The sequence below is a fragment of the Mus caroli genome, chromosome 3 (genome assembly GCF_900094665.2).
Source record: "Mus caroli chromosome 3, CAROLI_EIJ_v1.1, whole genome shotgun sequence".
NCBI lineage: Eukaryota > Metazoa > Chordata > Mammalia > Rodentia > Muridae > Mus > Mus caroli.
The window spans coordinates 14,749,437-14,771,697 of NC_034572.1; the positions used below are offsets into that span (position 1 = coordinate 14,749,437).

A 22,261-nucleotide genomic window follows, 5' to 3' on the forward strand; every position below is an offset into this window, starting at 1 on the left:
CATTCTTCTACATGAATACCACCAGTTGTGCCAGCACCATTTGTTGAAAATGCTGTCTTTTTTCCACTGGATGGTTTTAGCTCCCTTGTTGAAGATCAAGTGACCATAGGTGTGTGGGTTCATTTCTGGGTCTTCAACTCTTTTCCATTGGTCTACTTGTCTGTCACTATACCAGTATCACGCAGTTTTTATCACAATTGCTCTGTAGTAAAGCTTTAGGTCAGGCATGGTGATTCCACCAGAGGTTCTTTTATCCTGGAGAAGAGTTTTTCCTATCCTAGGTTTTTTGTTATTGCAGATGAATTTGCAAATTGCCCTTTCTAATTCGTTGAAGAATTGAGTTGGAATTTTGATGGGGATTGCAAGGAAGAGGTTTGCAAAGTACCCCCCCAACAGTGACAAACTTCCTCCAACAAGGCCACACCCATTCCAAGAAGGTTACACCTCCTAATAGTGCCACTCTCTGGGCCATGCATATTCAAACCATCACAAGAATTGAGACAATGAAAACTTAACGTTTTTATTGACAGTGGTATTCTAATTCTTATGGTTAAATGATTGTTCTTCTGTTTCTCCCCTATTTACATTGAGGTTTTACTGGTTTTCTGTTATAACACAATTCATTTCTAGGTCTCTTTGTCCAGACATTCCTCTCAATAATCTTTGCTTGTGCTTTCCTGAGACTGTTTTTCTCCCGTGTGTGTTTAGAAATCCTTTAGGTAAATTTTTGTAGTGTTTTCTTTTGTGTTCATGTTGAAATATTCTTATTTCTCTATCAAATTTAAACAGATAATTTTTGTGGGCATAGCCATCTTGGTTGGAAATTATTGGCTGTTGGGGCTTGAAATATACACTTTTCTAATATCTTGGCTTTAGATGACTTTTTTGAGAAGTATGATGTCTTTTAGACATGTTTACTTTTGTGAATTAGCATTTTTCTCTTATACCTTTCAATGTTATTTCTTTGTTTCAATGACATTTTAAGTACAGAGTATCATGGAGAAGTTCTCCAGTTATGCCTTTATCTAAACTTTGTTTGATATTCTTTTCTTTCCCTAAACTTGAGGGAATTTCTGTGATTTCATTAAAATTTTCTGTGCCTTTAGTTTTTAAAAATATCTCAGCTTCCTCTATACCATCATCTAGGGTTGATATAGTCTCCTATTTATATTCAATAGAAATTGAAATTTGTAGCCATGCTAATTTTTATTTGATATTTGAATGTAGTATTCCTTCTACTTTTTCCATGTCTCTGGTATGTTTTCTTCTGTTTGATCAAGTCTGTTAGTGTCACATTTCCCTGTGTTTTCTATGTGATTCATTGTTTTCAGTGTCCACATTTTCTTTCTTTCCACCCCTTCCCCCATCTCAACTTTCTAGTTTGCATTTCTTATCTATTTTGATGATGCTCTCATCTATGTTTCTGGTTCTGTTCCACAGGACTGGAATTTTTTGCCTTCCTTCATTGTATCCTCTTTTATATTGTTGATTATTTTTATAAGTAAGCATATAAACTATTCTTCTGGCATTTTAGGAATCATATTGTCTTGCGTTGTCATGCTTCTTGGATTTCTGTGTTATAGTTTGTTCATTTGTTGCTTTGGATGTCTCTTCCAGTTTAATTAAAGCATTTTAGTGAGTAGCTTGCTTTTTAGTGCTTAATTCTCAATGCCATCCACTGGGGGAAACCAGCTCTTATAGCAACAACATCAAACTAAACAAAATATAGAAATATACTTAAAATTGATTAAAGACTGGTCATATACCAGTAAAAAAAGCAGAGAACAGAGCACGAGCAGAGCATGTGGTAAAGAACACTTAGGTAAATGTAGAAATACCAGCTGAATGAGGTAAAGGGTGAGGGAGAAGGGGAAGTAAGGGAATAGAAGAAGAGTAAAGAGGAATTTTATAGAAGAAGAGGAAAGTTCTCAAACTTGAAGTAAAAATTTTCTAATAATGGAAAAATTCATAAGCAAAATTAATGAAAGAATGCAAGTCATATATAAAACCTTTAAAAGATAAATACAAGGTATCAGTAAAGGTGTGGTAAAAGGGATGGGCAAAAAAGGAAGTAAAAGGATCACACCACGTGATGGTTACTATTATGACCAACTAGAGAGGATCGAGAATCATCTGAGAAACAAGTCTCTGGGTGTGTATGTAAGGGAGTTCACCCACCCTGAGCATGGGCAGCACTTTCCTGTGGACTGGGTTTCTAGGCTAAATAAAAAGGAGAAAGTAAGCTAAACATTAGCAGTTACAGTTCTCTGCGCCCTGACTGTGCCTGCCAAAGCCTGGCTGCTTCACACTCCTGCTGCTGTGAGTTCACCGCTATGATAGACTGTAACCTCTGTGAGCTCAAATGGCTCTGCCTCCCTTATGTGACTTTTATCATTTACTTTTATCACACAATAAGAAAAGTAACCAGTAGACATGCTTCAACAAAATCAGAAGGGATGACAAAAATGTGAAAGTGTCTCTTTTTAAAAGAGACGTAATGTAGAAACACTGCTAAAAGTCCACTGAATGTAACAGAGAAATGCTGCAGTGAAGGGAGTATCGAAGATGCAAGCAAGGGATGGTCTATTGGATGTGTGCAGTCTTGTCCACACATTAACTGTGTGTCTTTGACCCGGCCATGTTCTCACAGCTTTCCAAAGATGGTCAGTCTAATCCAAAGTTCTGGAATGATCAGGTTGGGTCCAGCTGGTGGCACAGCATCCTCTTTTTATCTTTACTTCCTGAGCCAAGTCTCCTGCCACCTGCTTTTCAGTGTCTGGCTTTTCTGCTTTCTTTAACTGCCTCCTCTATGTGTCTCTCATTGGGACTGTATGGTTAACTTCAGGCTCTCTGACTTATGATTAGCCCCGTGTTCACACCCTCAGCTCTCTTTTAAACAGTAGGTCCCCACAAAGATTGTGTCTATGCATAGAACTCTGGGCAAGGGGTGAGGTGTGACATGGACTTTCCCTCTACTTCTGGACAAAGCCACTGGAGTAGTCAATCTCAAAGAAAACTGTAACTGGCTTTGAATTTTGTGAGGACTGTGGGCTTGACTGTTAGAGGGGCTGTGAGCCTCTTTTCATTAGAGCCACTAGGCGCTAATGATAAAGTTTATGCCTCTGCAACTCCACATTACAGAACTACTGTCCTGGAGCTGTGTGTGTGGTGCCTTTGGCTGAGTCACCCTTTTGTGTGTCAGCACCTCTCAACTGTCTTATCACCCAATGCCTTCTTGAAGTGTCTTATTTCATTGGTTAAGAATCTAGTATTTTCTTTCTAACATTTATTTATTTTGTGTGTGCTTGTATGTGTATGTATGTGTGTACAAGAAAACACATGTGCAACAAGAACAACTTGTTGGAATGGGTTCTCTCCTTTCATCATGTGGGACCCTGGCAAGCACCATTGCCTGCTTATATATCCCACCAGTCAGTAGAGAAGGATGATTCTTTCCATAGCTAGATACAGTTGGAAATATACAAAATTGAAGACACACATATCTTATACAAACAAAACAAAACACCTATAGTTCTAACCTATGAGAGTTGATTCACAATACTTCTGAAATAGTTGTGAAAAGTCATGTTCTATTTGTGTGCCTTCCTGTAATCTTTGACTGGAAACCACTTTTAGCTCTTGGCATTTCCTCTCCTCATATTGTACCTAACACACCAAGGCAAAAATGCTGGTCTTTTAAAACAGGTGTTAAAAAATGAACTTTCTTCCCTTCCAGAGGTAGGATCCAGAGTATAGAATCTTCATGGCTATTTTTCCATCTTTGGTTTTGCAGATTGAGAAATGGCATGTAACGCACCTAACCAAAGACAGCGGACTTTGTCAACATCAGGAGAAAGTCTATATGAAATTCTTGGTCTGCATAAGGGAGCATCATGTGAAGAAATTAAGAAAACCTACAGGTACCATGGATGTTCAGTGGGGACAGTTCCTGTGCTACTGTTGGTGATTTCTGGTGACTGGCTAGTGGTACCAAATTAAAGACATAAGCTTCTTGCCAAGACCAGGTGATCTGATTTCTGGACCCATGCTTCCTATTATGTAGTATCTACAGTTCAGAATAGATAGACATAGCAGTGATTTATGAAAGAATTGCTGAATGATGCCCTGCCTGAGGAAAGGGAAGTTATGAGTCTAGACCAGGGAGAGAGAGTCTTTAGGAAGGAGGAGGGAGGAAACCTAAGCAAATCAGTAGCTGAACTTTAACCCATGCGACACTAGATCTGGTATAAAGGTTTGTCACAAATGCTGTACTGTCAACCACACTGGCATTTAGTTTTTCTCTTTTCATAGCTGATTTGCTTCTAATAGTTACTGTAGGGGAAAACTGAAATATCATTTTACTTAAAATTCTAAGGATCAGAAATACATATCACATATAAAATACCTCGCTAATTTTAAACTATCAAAAATGAAGATAATGTGCATCATTAATTTATCTAATTTTTACGGAGAGTTTTTTTTTCCTTCATCCTTTGCTGTGTAGATTAGGCAGCAAAGGATTAAACTGTCCTTGTCTTTAGTTTCCACACATCTTTCTTTCTCCTAAGTACTGGAATGAAAACATCTTCATGTTATTAAATATACTGTTTTCCTGCTTGTAGCCTATGGTTATTCTCAATGTATCTAGTCATTTTACAAGCATTTATTAGTTAACATGGGAGTTATTTTAGTTTCCTTTTATGCTTAATATCCTGTACATAAATTGCAGTATGTGTTTCCAATTGTTTCCTAATAGAAGAGCAAAGTTGCACTTTTATAAGACAAAATGAATTGAAACATGTCTTGAACTGTTTTTTTTTTTAAGCTTATAGTTCTTTTTTAATGTATGGAATTTAAATTTTTGAAATAGGAGAATTGTTAGTGATTTCTGTAATGTCTTTGTCCTACTTGTCATGGCTAAAAAGCCTCTCTCAGTTACAATATTGTAAACATATCAGCTTCCTTCTCCTTTCAGTGCATCTGCGATTTGCTTTGACATTAAATCTTTGATCTTTTTAGGGTTTACTTTGGTATAAGGGATGAGGCAGGATTTCAGACATGGTTTTGTGAAATTAGCAGCCCACCAATATTTATTGATGTCTCCAATTTTACCAATAATGAGACCTTCTTTTGGCCTTGAGCTTCACCATGTGATAAACTATGGGAGCTGATGTGACCCCAAGAAGCCCAAGTGACAATCCTTCAGGCTGCCATACGGTCCAGTTGTTTGAAAGTGGTGGAGGCTCCTTAAAGCCAATGTGGATCTTGTAGCACGTTTCACCTGGAGTGCTGGGGACAGAGAAGAATTTACTATTTATTTGGCACCAGAGGTTCACAAGTATGCCTAGGAGTGGCTCAACCCACAACTGATGCACAACCTAACTGGAACATTTCTGAACTTTTCTTAAAGCTTCAGACCACTGTTGTGAAGTTCTTGGGGATGGAAATCATAACAATTGCTTAGTAACAATAAAAATGTGCTCCAAAATGAGAAGTAAAAAAGCTATATCAAACTTCCTTGCCATTCTTAAAGCTCAGTTTACAAATGTGACTTTTAATTGCCTTTATTAATTTTGGAAGCTGAGATTTCAGGTCATATCCTAATTACAGCATTAATTATGCCGTGCTACTTGCAAGTTTAATAATCACAACAGAAAATCTTTTCATGTAATCAGTGTCTTGCCATTAATTTTGTTTTAATGTCATACAAATATTATTTTTCAGCTGATTAGGGCACTAGCATGCTACCCAGAGCATCTACTTCTACCTAAATTAGACATTTGTATTCTGCAAGTTATTCAAAATGCAGGAGCAGGCTGAAAATCCACTGAGAATATTATTCCTATATTCAGAGGTCTGCATTGAGACAGTGACCACATAGTGAGCTTAAAGCCCGTGAGATGTAATAAAATTACTGACTGTTGGTCCATATGCTGTCTGACCACAGGTAGATGGGATAAAGTTACTGACTGTCTAGTGACCTTTCTTAGGGTCTTTTGCTTGTTCCTCTTTCTAACAAGATAGAGTTAGAAAGTTTCTTCTCTTATCTTTATCCAAATTTTCTGATAGATATTAAATAATATATTCATTTGAATACATGCATGTTCCAGGTCATCTTCTCAGAGGAAACAATGTTATTAATTTCTTGCATACGTTTCTAAAGAAAGCTCATGAGCAGATAGAACTTCCAGACTGGGCAAGATGGAGTAGGCTTATCTCTCATCATTGTACCTCCTGATATGTTTGGCTGTAATTCTTGAGAATGACACAAGAGGCATCTAAAAGGAAATCTGATAGCTAGAATGGGGTGAACAGGCTAGTGACCTCAGGACCAAAGGAGTAATAGCCATAAAACATCTTAGGACTCTTCCACTTCTCACACACCATAGCATAACTGAGAAAGGGAGTTTTCTTAGTTGTCACCCAGTCTTCCAGCAGAACTAACCCAGGTGATCTTAATCTTTCCCCAATTTGACCTACACATCACCCAATAACCCTATAAAGTCCTGCATAATAGAAAGATTGTCATTTGAAAGTCTCTTAACAATAAGGACAGGGAAAACACTTTTAGGTCTATAATCTAAGACACCGCCTTTCCACTCAGCCTCCGTCTGGCAGAGATCCCATCTGATAAGATGGATTCAACAGTAGGCACCCAGTTGTGGAAGTGAACTTTTGTCAGAGGAGGTTGGAGATTCCCTTCCCCCACGGGAAAGCACTCAGCCAAAATGAAGTCCCTCTCAGTTTTCCCGGTACGAGAAAGAATGCTGAAAGGCTCATGTGAGGATAGAGAGATGACTCGGCAGTTAAGAGCACTGTCTGCTCTTCCAGAAGACCCAGGTCCAATGTCCAGCACCACATGGGAGCTTACAACTGGTTATAACTCTAATTCTAGTGGATTCAATGCCCTCTTCTTGCCTCAGTGCCCACAGTAGACATACATAGACGTACATTCATGCAGAACAACCATACACATAAAATAAAAATAAACATTTAAATAGTATAAGAGAAAGGCTCATAGGAGACAAACTAGTAAATCAAAATAGCTCCATGAAAATAGCACCATAGAGGCTCTGAAAAATCAGATGCTTATTGGAGTCACCTGCAAAAGTAATCTGAGACCCACATACTAAACCAAAGCAGGTGACTATTTGTTATAATAAAAAAAAAAATAGAACCCAAATATCTCCAGTCAAGATATCCAGATATTTTTAAAATCACCTATCATAAAAAGAACTAAGAAAGTGACAATTTGAATGAGAAAGGTCATCAGCCGACTCCCATACTGACAGGAAACAGATACTGGAATTGCCTGCTGGCTATTGAAAGTAAAACCATAGGCATGAGGGAAAGGGCTCGACACAATCTTCAAATTGTTGTGGAACAAATGAAGCTGCAAAAATCACAGGAAAGAAAGCTCAGAGCAAAAGAATCAAGTGAATTACACCAGAGAAATAGCAGAAATCATGCTAACAGGTTGACCTCAGTAACAGTGGGAAGGACTCAAAAAAGAATCCCTGGAGTTCAGGATAAACCAGTAAAATTTACCCAGTATGCACAACAGAGAGACAATAAATTAAAAAACAATCAGATTTTAGAAATCCATGGCTTACCAACAGATTACTGTGCAGCACTGAAGTCTTAGGTGGAAGGAAGAGAAAGAACAGACTTCGAGTATTTAGAGAATTAATGACTGAAATCCTCCCAAATTTAGCAAAAAAATCACAAACCACAGCTAGTGAACCAAAGTGAATACAAATAGGCTAGCAAAAGAAATCTAATCCCAACACAACATTAAACCTTTAAAAACTAAAACCAAGAAAAAGACTTGAAAGAAGAAAAACGAACACCATCCTATCTACTGGGCACAGCCACTTGAGTCTCAGGCCCGAAGCAACAGAATCTGCAGCGAAGCAGACATGACAGTTTTCAAGTGCTGAGGGAGAATTGCAAATATGGCATCTCATAAAATTGTATCTCAGCTATCAGGGGAAGTTAAGGAAGTTAAGAAATACACAGACAGAAGACATCCAGAAGAATTTGGCAGTAGTAGATCTATTCTTAGAGAATGGCATAAACTTGTGTGTACCCACACAAATGTGAACACACACATACAAACACACACACACAATCTATGCCACATATGCAAGCACATACACAAAATTAAAAAATAAGTACTCCAAGAAGCTTTTCAAAATACAGGAAATTACAAATTGAGTGTCATGCAATGAAGAAAGAACAATAGAGACAGCTGAAATCTGGATAAAATAAGACTACCTTCTCCACGGGCTTCCTAAAGTATGAACTACTGGACCCAAAGTTATATCACCACGTGATTCTTGATTGTCCTGGATGGCAGTGAGACTTATACACTTTGCTAAAACCAGAAAACACAGATACCAATATATTCATAGACTATTTGAAGGCACCCACCTCAAATGACTAAGAAAACTAAGTAATAATACTATAAATAGAACAATATATAATCCTAAAAAATGCTCAGATAACCCACAGGAAGACAAAACAAAAGAAAACAGAAAACTGGGGGGTGGGGGAGGTGGGAGAAATAGCAAACAGAAACAAAACAAAACAAAGGAAAGTAAATAAGAAAAAGACTTAATCCCTAACATAAGATGGATTGTCAGGGCTGGGCAGTGGTGTCGCACGCCTTTAATACCAGCACTTGGGAGGCAGAAGCAGGCAGATTTCTGAGTTCGAGGCCAGCCTGGTCTACAGAGTGAGTTCCAGGACAGCCAGGGCTACACAGAAAATACCTGTCTGGAAAAACCAAAATAAATAAATAAATAAATAAATAAATAAATAAATAAATAAATAAATAAATAAATAAAAATAATGGATTGTCAGTAGCCCAGACAAGCGTTCCCTTTCTTAAACAGTTCGAATATACTATCCATCCCATTTCATTCGTTACAATTTAACAGTATACCCAGAAATGACCAGCCCAAAAGGATCTTACTCTTTGACTTTACTGCCAGGGCACAGATGTACCATGAGTTCATAAACTTTCTGTTGGCAATCATGGTTTTAGTGTCAAACGTGCCCCATAGCTTTTTTGTTTGGAAAAGTTGGCTCACAGCTAGTGGCATTGTTTTGGAAGGTCATAGAACTTTTAGGAAGTGGAGCTCAGGTGGAGAAAGTGTGTCATTAGAGGTGGCCCTTGAAGTTATGTAGCCCTGCCCTACTTCCTGTCCACTCACTGATTGCTGGGTGCAGATGCAGTGTAGCCAACCACCTTATACTCCTACTAAGTTTTTGCTCTCTTAAGCTACTATTTGCCGGGTATTTATTTGCTCACAGCAGCAAAAAAGGTAACTAATTAGGAGGTTATGCTTCAAGGCTGCCTTTTAAACAGCATTTGAGTTACTCCTAGAGGGAAACCTCATTGCCACAGAAAGTTAGGGAGAAGTTAGGGAGGAAATAAACTAGTCTTGGTTTCCATTCTCTTCCTAGTTATGTGTGTTCTGATCCCAAATCATTATCCAAATAAACCATTTACTTACTCAGTTCTATTTGTTTCTGATTAGGGATCTGAAATTACAGATAGCCAGTGCCAATAAACAAGGACATGTATCAATATGAAAAGGAGAAATATTCTTTAAGAGGGGTGTACAAAATTGGGAAGGAGATTTTTGGCACCCTTAGTCTTTTATGCCTTAGAGAATTTCCATAAGTTAGTGCTCCAAAGACCACGTAAATCTCTCCGATGTCTGTGGATAAATCCATCACAGGGTCTGTGAAATGTCTTTTCCTTTGAATTTCTGAAATTGAACTGTGCTTCATTAAGTAACTGTTCTAGGAGAGTTCCCTACTACCTCAAAAGACAGGTGGTGGTGGAGGGGGAAGGTGACAATAGGAAGGCTTTTAGTGTGTCAGTCTATAAGCTACTTAAGCTCATGACTTGTTGGGATTTTGTAGGAAGAATGAGACCATTTTCTTAAAGAACATGAAACCTTTTGTGAATAGGCACAATGGGAACTGAGCGAACATCCCCATCATTCTTCTTATTCTAAAATTAGCCTGCCACTTGGTTCTACTGTTCAGACCATTTATCCCTCTTATACAAGGTGAATTTTAGGTCGTATCTAAAGTGACCTATCATAGAATGAAACTCATAGCATCTCTCCTGGCACTCTCAGTAAGGAACAAAATGCCTTCAGCACTGCAGTGCTCATTTCAAAGACATTAGCATCCAAGGTTATTTAATCAGTTCTTATTGCTGATGGGCAAAGTCATTTCATCCTTACCAGTATTTGCAGATGAGCAATGTCTTTTCTTGTTATTCCGAACTTAGAAATCTTACCGACTACTTAATGTATTGTTGGAAGAAGGCTCTATTAAAATGCTCATGTTCCAGAAAGTCAAAGGCTGATCTATATTCCTGTCATTTGTTCTCTTTACATTAGCATGTTTTGCCTTCCTATCTTAGTTTCTCTGAGTCAACATAGTTCTTAGGAAGCTCCTGAATGAAGCTGGTGAAGGAAGAGGGAGAGAGGTGGTGAAATGTGGGGTGGGTAGACAACTGAGTAGTTAATAGGGACTTGAAATGAGGGACTTGAAGATTTTCAACTGACTCTTCCAACTAATTCAAGAACTTGAGTGTCTTAGGGGTTTTCTGCTGTGAACAGACACCATGACCCAAGGCCATGACCCAATTCTTAAAAGAAGAATATTTAATGTAATTGGGGCTGGCATATAGTTCAGTCCATTATCATCAAGGTGGGAAAATGGCAACATCCAGGCAGGCATGGTGCAGGAGGAGCTGAGAGTTCTACATCTTCATTTGAAGGCTGCTAGCAGAATACTGGCTTCCAGGCAGTTAGGATGAAGGTCTTAAAGCCTACATTCACAGTGGCACACCTACTCCAACAGGGCCACACCTTCTAATAGTGTTACTCCCTGGGTCAAGCAAATACAAATCATCACATTGAGTTAAAGTTTCTACCAACTGAGGTATTTCCAGAGTCTCTGCTGGGAAAGTCTATAGAACCAAAAGAACCAGATCATTCTCACTCAGCAGTTCCTCTAAGCCACATATTTACCCTGCCAGTGATACCAGTGGCCCAGTGGGTTTGTCTATGGCCACTGGTATATCCATCCCTGGCTCTGGTCTGAAACTTCAGCTCCCCTACTGCTCAATTGGATACAGCTACCCTGCATCTGTACTGTATCACCCATGCATGACAGGCAGGTGCAGCTGCTCCCTACTAGGCACACTAGTCTTCAATCCTCTGGCCCAGAAGTCTCATGTACTGTTGAGGCTTGAGCCTTCAATCCCTGGTGGTGAGTTGAGACATCAGGAGGCATGGAGTTTGATGGCTTCCTCTTTTTGCATTCTGCTGAGCTCCCTCAGGGGCCAGCTCTCATTATTCTATGGGACTATTAGCAGAATTCCAGTTATCTCTGTTCCTAGGTCAAGGTCATCATGCCCGGCTCTTTCATTTAGACTGATTCTTTTCCAGATTTCAGTTACATGCTTTGCTTACATAAGCATCCTCCCAATTGTTCACCATGTTCTCATTTGAAGGAAATCACAGTGGATGGTGGGTTGGATTCCTTTTTCCAGGCTGTTGCATTGACTTTCCAAACTTGCCCTGATGTGTTAAATTTCTAGTAGTGAGTGACAAGGATATGTGCAATGACTCAAAGATGTCATCTAAACTACACAGTTCTATACGAAGGCAACCTCTGAAATTTGCCATCTACTGCTGCTCAAAACACATCGCAAGTGTGATTAGAGTCTCTCTTTTTATTGATACTGACTAGCATATAAGCATAGTTACTGAATGAATGGATTAATGAATAAGTGAGCATTACAACTGTTCTATTTTAGCATGCTGATGCTCATAGTATTGTGAAAATCACATACTTTGCATATTTCATAGCTTTTTTCAAACTAAGCTAAAAATAATAAGTTTCTCAAATTTATTTCAAGGAACAACCAAGCAAAAGGAGTTAGAACTCAATTGAAGGGGTTAGAGAAAGAAAGAAAATGGAAGGAGAGAGAGAAAAGGAGCAGACTGGATCTCCCCTATCTGGGTCCGAGGTGCTCAGCAGGTCCCTTTTCTGGGAAGCAGAGCACTTTATAAATATTCCATGCCTAGGTGTCCTATCAGGCACCTGGTCAACTTTTTTTTCCTTTCTGCATCTCCCACTCCATCCAAGTTGTTAAGGGAAGATACTGCCTCTCCCACTGTGCTCCCAGTGCCACCCCCCATACTAACATTTGCAGAAAGAAAAAGTGAAGTGATCAGCAAGTATGTTTTGATTGTGTGGTTCTGGCTGCTCTCTCCTTGATTGTGTTTTTATTTTAAGCTCTTTAGAACCATTTCTCAAATGACATATTTAATCATCTTGCTGAATGAGAAGTAGTCAACTGGCCCAGCAAATGCAGATAGGGGCAGATGGACAACGAAAGGCCTTGTCATCTGTTTGGTACACAGTACATTTTCTGTGACTTCAGACCTTCCAGTGAGACACAAAGGATGAGGGAAAGGACACAGAGCCAATTTAGAGACTGTAAGTTTTAAGTGTGCAAAGTCCACACATGCTGGTGTGGTGTGGCTCACACTTGTAATCCTACTATTTGGCAATAGGAGGTAGAAAGAATGCTGCAAATTCAAGGTCAGCCCTAATTACAAAGCAATTTCTAGACCCTGCCTCAAACAAAAGAAGCAACAAAACCTTATAGGTTACATAAATGTTAATCTGAAATATTTAAATAATTTGTGTACATGTGTGTACCTGAGTGTATGTGAGTGCTCCATGTGCAAAGGTTGTGGAGTTCAGAAGAGGGCATTGGATCTCTTGGAACTCAATTTATAGGTGGTTATGAACCACGTGGCTGCTGGGAAGCCAACCCAGCCAGATCTTCTGCTAGAGTGCTAAGTGCTCTTAACTGCTGAGCCACTTATGCAGCCACATATTAGTTTTTATTTACACCAATATTTATACTTTAAAAATATACAGAAATAAGATTAAGAAATTAAAAACAATATGTGTCTATGTCATGTCCGAACAAAAGGCTAACAAAATATTGGTCCACTGATTTGAAATTACGCAAAGATCTAGCTCTTTCTTAGCTCATCAAGGACCACCAAATTAGAGGAAGTTGGTTTTATTATACCCTATATAACCTCACGTAAGTCCCTGAGCTTTGTGGATCAGCTTAACTTCTTGTTGACAAAGCAACAGGTAATTCAAACCCTGCTTCTAAACACTGCTTCTATTTCATTCACTGCTACATGGAACTTTCTGGAAAAATTACCCAGAATTTGAAATAATGAGTCTCCTGAGTGAACCAAAATGAGGAAATTGCTAGTTTCACAAGGAGCAGGAAGAGTATAATTTCTGTAGCAACCCCAATCTGTGATGTTTTTGCCCATCTTTATTAGCAATTACAGGTAAAAAGGGAGGCTGCTTATGAATAAAGAGTTACTGTCAGGGGAATGCATAGCTAATGGAAAAATTGTAAATATTTACAAGGCAGAGTGATGATTCAAGCTCACAAGATTAATTGAAATTAATCTCTATCAGGCACTAATTTGTTTCCTGAGTTCTAAAACCTTCCACTGAGAAGTATGTAAGGCCATGTTGGAGATGATTTCCAGGTGGCTGTGTGACCTCCTTTCTCCTGAATATCTTCATCTATTTCATTCTCTTGACTCTTTATGGAGCACCAACCTGTCCTCAGCACTGAGATCATTACAATCAATGACATTTCCACTCACTCAGTGTTTATTCCTTATAACATGCTTATTTACAATTTACTGGAGAGAATATTTAATTTTTCATCAGTTTGAACCCTACATATCATTTCAGCTTATCATGGTCTCACTGATTTTTATGCCCAATTTTGCTCATTATGGAATATATGTCTTGTTAAATTTGTTTTTGCACAGTAAGCTCTTTAAATAGAAGGAACTCCATATCTACACACTCAATGGCAAACAAAAGGGAGGCTTGATTAGTAGAGAAGAACAAATATCATATTAATTAAACGCAAATGCTTCCCATTATTCATCTCTATTCTACACACTTTGCTAGATGCTAGAGAAAGAGTTACAGGAAATGTAACTGATGATCATAGTTGAATACTGGGAAAAGTAGACTTCTACTTTTAAGTCAAGAGCTTTGAAGGAGAGAGTGTATATAACAAAGATAGAAATCTACTCTAGAGGTTAGAGACAATTTCCCTATAAAGATGAGTACAATCTTAATTTCAGTACAGGAAAGGCTAGTTTATATTAAAGGCAGTCAAAAAAAAAAAAAAAGCCAGAAGATACACCCACAGTGATGGCTTCACACCTCAGCTACCGGGATCTATTTCTGCAGGATTTTAAGTAGCTTTTGGTATTCATGGGGATGGGCTGTGCATCCAATCATAACAGCAGTAGATCTAGATGGGAGCATTTTGAATGATCTATGGATAAATGCAAACATGAAAGTCTATACGAATAAGTCAGTGAGAAAAAACAATTCTTGTCTTCAAGAGAACTCATGCAGCAGGCATCCAGCCAAGTGATTTAATGCTTGATGGAAAGAATCAGATGAGCACCAGCAGTGGAGGGAACAAAAGTATTTGACCCACTGAAGATGATGTGAGATCTGTAAGTTTGTTCTGTGTAGGTCCATCAGTTTGTTTGTTTGTTTGTTATTGTTGTTGAGACAGGATCTTTCTTGATAGACTACCTATGCTTGATCTTACAATCACCCGACCTCTGCCTTCCAGAGGTATACCTCTCTGCTGGTATACACTACCTCTCCTGGGCTGTCTGTTTTTACTGTTATTCTTGAAACAAAAGAGGAAACAACAAAATTCTACATTCAGTGACATATTTTCTATAGAATTTTCTGTATTTTATTATTTGTATAGATATTAAAACTATCAAGAATGGAAATGTTTATGAAAAATAGCCCAGTTCCTCATGAAAGGAGCTGAAATATGTCAAGAATTATCACGATCAAATTTTATGGAATCTGAAAATTAATGGAGTTCTTGTCAAAACCAAGAGGCATTTATTTGCATGTGAGGATGGAGATGCCTGAGTGTCCCTAATTTTATGAGTTAGTGTCGCTGACCTACAAGTTAGCAAGTGAACTAGTGAGTGAGCTCTGGGTGTCTCCTGTTTCTGCCTTGGAGCTATGATTACTCTGACTGGGGGCCAGGATTAGGAGGAGGAGGAGGAGGATAACTAGAAGGAGGATTAGTAGTAGGCACCAGTGAGACCCAGGGTTCGTTCTTTTTTGGACTGGTTCTGGAGGTAAACCTAGATTCTTGTGATTGTAAGGGACATACTATGTCAACAGAGCTACCACCCCAGCCCTTGCTCCTTGGGTCAGCAGTAACCTTAAAAGAACTGCACACCATTCCAATTACCACTATCAAGTTGGATACCAGAATGATCAGGGAAAAAAAAATATTGTTGACAAAGAAAATACTTGATTGATTTTTCTAGTGACTGAAGGACTTATTAGAATCCAACAAATCTGGTTAAACAATTAAGGGGATGAAACATGGGGGCTGTGGAAGTATTTGTAGGCAACTGATGTCACTGCATCTCTGGGCAATGGCGGCACCTGGAACAAAGGGTGGGTTTACTAAGAATCATGGAAGGAAATGTTGAGAATGACGTGGTTTAGGGAATAAGACTCCGGAAAGTTCTCTCATGTCATAGTCTTCATTAACCAGAAGTTACTCCTAAGCCTAAAGTTGTGCTCACAGTTAATAAAGATCCATGAAGACCTTCAGCTCTCACTTGTGTCATGCTCTGAGCAAGCAGGATAGACAAAGATGTAAACTGTCTAGGTGAGTGTCAAAGGTGTGTCTAACACACACAAGACCATCTGCAAGGACTGTGAAATTTCTAGTTCTTAATATATAAAGAATTCCACCTCTGATCTTTTACCTGATTAGTACATCTATGCATACAAACTATAAATTATGTCAGAAAAGTGACTTTAACCAATAACAGTAACAACAAAAATCATGGGGAAGGAGAGAGTATGGATTGTTGAGTTGCTGCAAATATCCAGTTTGAAATGTCCAGTTTTCAAAATAAATTTTAAGAACAGGTGTGTACACAGGGAAAATTCAGCTAGAGGATAGAGAGAAGAGCTGTTGCATAGGAAAACTGTGCCATGGAAGAGCTGTGCCACGGGAGAGCTGTGCCATGGGAGAGCTGTGCCATGGGAGAGCTGTGACATTGGACAACTGTGAAATACTGTCTTCTAGATATGCTATACCTGCTGCTCATATAAACTCATGAAAGCCATGGTTACTTGCACAGGATTTGAAGAAAGTTAAGCCAGTCAGCACTTTAGTGTAAATGGGAGAAAGCTTTCTTAAGTTCCATCCCAAGCCCAGGAGATATTGCCAGTTGATGGATACTGAGGTAGGAAGTCACTTTTCTTTCTTTTCTTTTTTTTTTTAATTACGTATTTTCCTCAATTACATTTCCAATGCTATCCCAAAAGTCCCCCATCCCCCCCCCACTTCCCTACCCACCCATTCCCATTCTTTTGGCCCTGGCATTCCCCTGTATTGGGGCATATAAAGTTTGCANGTCCAATGGGCCTCTCTTTCCAGTGATGGCCGACTAGGCCANCTTTNGATACATATGCAGCTAGAGACAAGAGCTCCGGGGTACTGGTTAGTTCATCATGTTGTTCCAACTATAGGGTTGCAGATCCCTTTAGCTCCTTGGGTACTTTCTCTAGCTCCTCCATTGGGATCCCTGTGATCCATCCAATAGCTGACTGGGAAGTCACTTTTCTTTATGGCTACTAGGATGTTGTCCCTGCCCCACTGGATGCTCTCACACCAGGCTCATATGCCAGCACTAAGTAGACTCAATATAAAATAGCAATGAGGACAACAACAATAACAACAACAAGAAGAAGACAACAGAGGACATGACCTTGGGAAAGAGAAGGGTTGAAGTGGAGGCTCCGAGGGAGTTCAAGGGAGATAGTGTGGCTATGTTCAAAATACTTTGTATATATGTATGAAATTTTCAAAGAATAAATTGAAGAATGAAAACTCTAAATCAGCTCATTCAAATTTGCTAAGGCTCAGGAAAATGGTATCTAAAGAATGTAAGGAAAGGGTGGGAATAATGAATCATCAAAGAAAGAATGTCTATAAAGAAACAAAATCACCAAAAGAGTCAACCAAAAATCCTGGAATGGAAAATTCAATAACTTCATTGAAAAATTAAGTAGAAGGGCTCAATGGGAGACCTGAGGGTACACAAGAAACACTTTATGGACCTCAAATGTAGGCTAAGATGACCCAAAATGAAACAGATAAAACATTCAGAGAATCAAGGAGACTAGTGGAACACCAGGCCTCACACCAGTAAACAGATGCGTGTGCCAGAACCTGTTTTTGTTTCACTCTCCCATAGAGTATGGGGCTCACTCTATTTCTCTATGTGGGCTAGGTTTTCTGTCAGGATTAATTCTTTGAGCTGGCCACTTACAAAATAGGGTAGACAGCTGAACTCAAAAACAAAGCATACAAGTTAAAGAGAGACTGCAGGAAGTAAGGATATGTGGGTAGGATGTGGGGGTACACTAAGCAAAAATGGGGCTCAAAATTCATGGGTGTGTTTGCCCCACTGTGGTCCACATTGGATGGATCACAGGGATCCCCACTGATATGTGCACACTGTGAGTGGAAGACATGAGGCTGTAAGAACACTCCAGGATCTGATGTGGGATTCTGAAGTGGGAATGTGGGCGAAACAATGGCTTTCAGATTGAATATGTCATAAGATCCTTTATAAGAGAAAACAAGACATCAATTCTCATATCTGGTTAAATTAGCTTTATACTACAAATATAAATCATAAGATAAATTCTTATTAAATCTTATACATTCTTATAAAATCATAAGATAAATACAACAAACCAAATTTCCCAAACTACAAAAGCAATGATTCTCTGAGTTCAGCACTTAGCTGAATCAGATATATAATTTCTACCATATAGAATCTCCAGACCTACATACAGAACCAAAAACTCTAAGATCAGGGGCACCTATACAGTACTATAGAGTCCCCTATACCGTACTCCTTTCCACATGGGTTTTAGCCATAGATGTTGAAAACTATCATGGCCATGGGCAATTGATAGGCACAGAGAACTATAGTGACACAAAATTACCAGTCTGTTCTTGGTCCCTTATGAGAGACAGCCCTAATCTGGTTTAAGGGCAATGAATACAAACTGTTTTGGATATTTCCACTCCCAAATCGCAGTTCCTGGACTCTGGGTTATTTAATGGTCTGTCCCATTCTCTATTTCATTCACAGTGTGCTGGCTACTTGACACAAAACACTGCTTTTGCTAAACTTGGCTGCAAGAGCTCCTCAGATGTCTTGTGCCCGTCTTTCCAGTTCTAGGCTGTCAAGCCAAGCCCAGAAAAGAACTGAAAAGACACTCAGGATGTCTAGAGAAGAAAGGAGCAGTCATCAAATACTACAAAGGGTCAAGTACAAGACAGATAAAAATAAGCCTGTGGGATTTCATCCAGAGCATCATAGAAGGGAGAGGAAGTTTGCGAGAGAGCTGGAAATAGCAATCAGGTTATTTCAGCGAGTTGAAAAGGAAATGGACATCTTACCTGGCAGGGGAGATACCATGATCACAAAGGTGGTTTTCCTGGGGTGAGGCTTATCCATTGCACTCCAGATGTGCTGACCCCTGCGATTTCCCCAAATGTGGGAAACTCAACTGCATAATTTGTGGTAGTGGGGAACTGCTTTAGAGCTCTCCTCTGAAAGAAAGAGAAGGGAATGGGCATTGAAGAGTAACCTTTTTGCATGAGAGAAGAATGGAGTTAAAATGCAAAGGAAGAGAAGAACATTTATAAACAAGGGGAAAGATGAGGAAGCTGGGCCTGATGGCATGGGTCTATAATTACAGCTACCTGGAAAGCTGAGGTAGGAAGACCATGAGTTCAAGGCCAGCCTGGGATAAATAGTGAGTTCAAGACTAACTTGAGTAACTTACTGAGACCATACCTCAAAAAGATAAAAGGGCAATTCTTGGGCCACAGTCTGGCAGTACACACATGCCTAGAGCTGAAAACACAAGCTAAGTGATCCCCGAGGAGATGGGAGTAGCAAAACATCACAGAAAACGTTAGAGTTGGGAGTGGGGGCTGGTGATGCTTTAGGGTCTGCGCAGGTGAATAGATAGAAGGAACACAACTGGGAAGAGGATGGAGACCGTGGTGTTATTACTCTCAAGTGTAGAGGCAGAAGATTGTTCCTTTCCAAGTCAGAAGTGGGGGTGTCTGCTGAGGGAATTGGAAATAGCAATCAAGGGGGGAATAAGAGGTTTGGAAATTTTTCTTGGGGACATGAAAAGGAATTTACTGAAGTTGAACAGAGACAGGCAAACCGCATAGGAGACAGCCAAGGGGGAACTGTATATTTTTATAGCTTGTTGTTCATAGTGTTTTAAAATCTTGTCTGACAATGCTGCTAAGCCTAGAAATAGGAGGAGGGGCCATAGTCATCTTCTCGTGGCCAGGACAGGAAATCTTTTAAGGAACTTGGTAGGGGTTGAGAATGGTTTAAGTACATGCCTATGATTCAAATTAAACCAACAAGACCCCAGCCTGTAAGAAAAGGCCCTGTTCGGTTTTAAAAGTGAGTTTCTGGGAGGAAAGTTTTAAGTGAGAGCTGGGCCCAAAGATATATAAGAAGACAGTGCCATATGTTTTTGCACTGAAAGGATTTGAAGAAGAGAGACTGAAAGTTTTTGAGTGTGACAGACATTCCTAGGACCTGCAAGAATATAATGTGCAGCTAACTGTCACTTCAGGTTGACCCAGAAGGGAGCAGCAGTTCTGGCCTGCTGAGAAGTCTCACCAGGACCAGCAGCGGTGGGGCCTGCTATTGGAAGCAGGAGTCCTGGCTATTGAGCTGAGAGTGTGCCCATTTCTCCTCCATCCTAATGTTCTTGTACCTTGATAGTCACAGTTCAGGAGAGGCAGTCGACCTGAGAAAAGAATGTACTTTCCCTCTGGAAACAGTGAAGTTAGAAACCCAGAAATAGTTATTGGGAGTTTGTTCCCTATACAGAGGTAGATAAGCAGATGCAGCCTCCAGACTCCTAGAGCAAGCTGGGGCAGGACACATCCAGACCTCCGTGCTGTCAGAACTTCAGGTGTTCACTTCTTTTTTCACCTTTTTAAAAATTAGATATTTTCTTCATTTACATTTCAAATGCTATCCCGAAAGTCCCCTATACCCCCACCCCCGCACTGCTCCCCAACCCACCCACTTCCCTTCCTGGCCCTGCCATTCCCCTGTACTGGGGCATATGATCTTCACAAGACCAAGGGCCTCTCCTCACATTGATGGCCAACTAGGCCATCCTCTGCTACATATGCAACTAGAGAGACAGTTCTGGGGGGTACTGGTTAGTTCATATTGTTGTTCCTCCTATAGGGTTACAGACCCCTTTAGCTCCTTGGTTACTTTCTCTAGCTCCTTCATTAGGGGTCCTGCGTTCCATCCAATAGATGACTGTGGGCATCCACTTCTGTATTTGCCAGGCACTGGCATAGCCTCATAAGAGACAGCTATATCAGGGTCCTGTCAGCAAAATCTTGCTGGCGTATGCAATAGTGTCTGGGTTCACTTCTTTTTCAGACTAGTACTTTTATTGCCAGCACAGTAAGAAGCTTACAGAATTGGCCTCGGATTTATCTAATATACTGACATGGATATTCCAGTGTATTCATTTTATCAAGGAAAGTAAAGACGTGGATCTGAGAAAGCCACAGAAGACTTGGTAGCAAACAGAAAACTGAAACTCGGTGCCACCAACAGGAATTTAGGCTTCCATAAAATCTGAGTATTGATGCATTTTTTTTAAACTCTTATAAAATTAAAAAAAAAAAAATCAAAGTATAATGCCTCATGAAAAAGTTGAGATCCTGACCATCTCTGGTACAGTGGCAACACCAGCCACGAGAGGGCAGCACTTGACTCTTGATGCAGTTCTGCAGGCAAGAAGAGAGCTGTCTGCGAGGCAGCAGAGCATCTATCTATCTGTGTGGTTCTTTCCTGTCCTTGCCTCACACCACATAGCCTGAACCACAAATGTGATGTGATGTGATCCCGCAAAACTAGGACAACTCCTTTAACACTCAGCTACAGTGTCTGCAAATGTGGGGAAGTCACAGTGCTGAATAATGTGGTGTTTAGTCGTTTCCTGTGGCATCTTGATGGTCAAAGCACAGGAGTCATTCGTTCTGGTAGCAGATGCTCCAGAAATAATCACACAGCCGTGGTGGGTTTGGCATCTGTATCTGCAATATGATGCCAAACGGTGTCCTGGCCTTTCTATCTTGTCCTTATGGTGGACTTTATACTGTTTTCATTCCAGTCTCTGCTCTACAGCTCACAACATTAAATCTTCTTGTGTTGAGGGCCACTGTCCAGGGTACAGCATATGATATGGTTGTATTTGGCTCTGAAAGTTTGAGGACCAAACAAGGGAATGTGTGACCATGATAGCCATCAGCAGTAGTTGACTGGTACTTGGACAAGGTTAAATCAGAAACAATCCTTACTGCAGGAGGTCCACGCGCTGACAGCTGGGGACCGCCCCCCCCCCCTGTACTAGGGCTAGGGAACCCCAAGAGCAGAGAGAGTCGGAAAGAGCCATGTACCCAGGCAGGCAGTACCACCCAGCCCATAGACGAGTCTTTGGTCAGAGAAGGGTCTTGCATGCAGCTCAGGAACTGAGACACAGAACCCTGTGGTTTGTGTCAATGGCCAGCAGATGCTGAGTTCTTGCAGGCTGTGTAAAATAGAAAGGCTCCAAGTGACTAAAAGCTGCTTGTTTGGGCTATTTTTATGATAATTGGATGTGTAAAAATTTGCCTTTGGCTTTGGCAGGCTTTGCGCTAATGGGCCTCAGCTGCAGTGAAGGAGGGCAGGACCTGGGGCCATTAGGCAGACACATTTGTTGCCCAGGCCAGGAAGCTCCCAGAGATTAGCAGGTTCCTGGCTAAGAACTGGCTAAGTACTTCCTACTAGTTCTTTCTGCCAGTGAGAGAAACAGGAAAACCAAGAGGAAATGAGTATCTCAAAAGCATTTGAGAGTGAAAAACTACTGAACGCCATTATCTGAGGGGAGTGAGGCTTCAAGACTGCAGGCTTCAAACTACTTCAGAGAGAGAGAGAGAGAGAGAGAGAGAGAGAGAGAGAGAGAGAGA

At 40.1% G+C, this 22,261-nt stretch overlaps 1 protein-coding gene and 1 non-coding gene across 6 annotated transcripts in view; both read left to right on the forward strand.

Annotated features, from left to right (window-relative positions):
• Positions 1-22,261, forward strand: part of Dnajc5b (DnaJ heat shock protein family (Hsp40) member C5 beta) — a 99,416-nt gene that overhangs the window by 35,538 nt on the left and 41,617 nt on the right. For all 5 annotated transcript variants that reach the window (XM_021158366.1, XM_021158367.1, XM_021158368.1 and 2 more), the window contains one exon: positions 3,794-3,920. In XM_021158366.1, the coding sequence (XP_021014025.1) occupies positions 3,802-3,920 (119 nt within the window). In that variant the 5' untranslated portion in view covers positions 3,794-3,801. The remainder of the gene's footprint in view (positions 1-3,793; positions 3,921-22,261) is intronic.
• Positions 18,639-18,801, forward strand: LOC115030729. Its single transcript, XR_003836326.1, has one exon. It is a non-coding gene; the product is annotated as a U1 spliceosomal RNA (small nuclear RNA).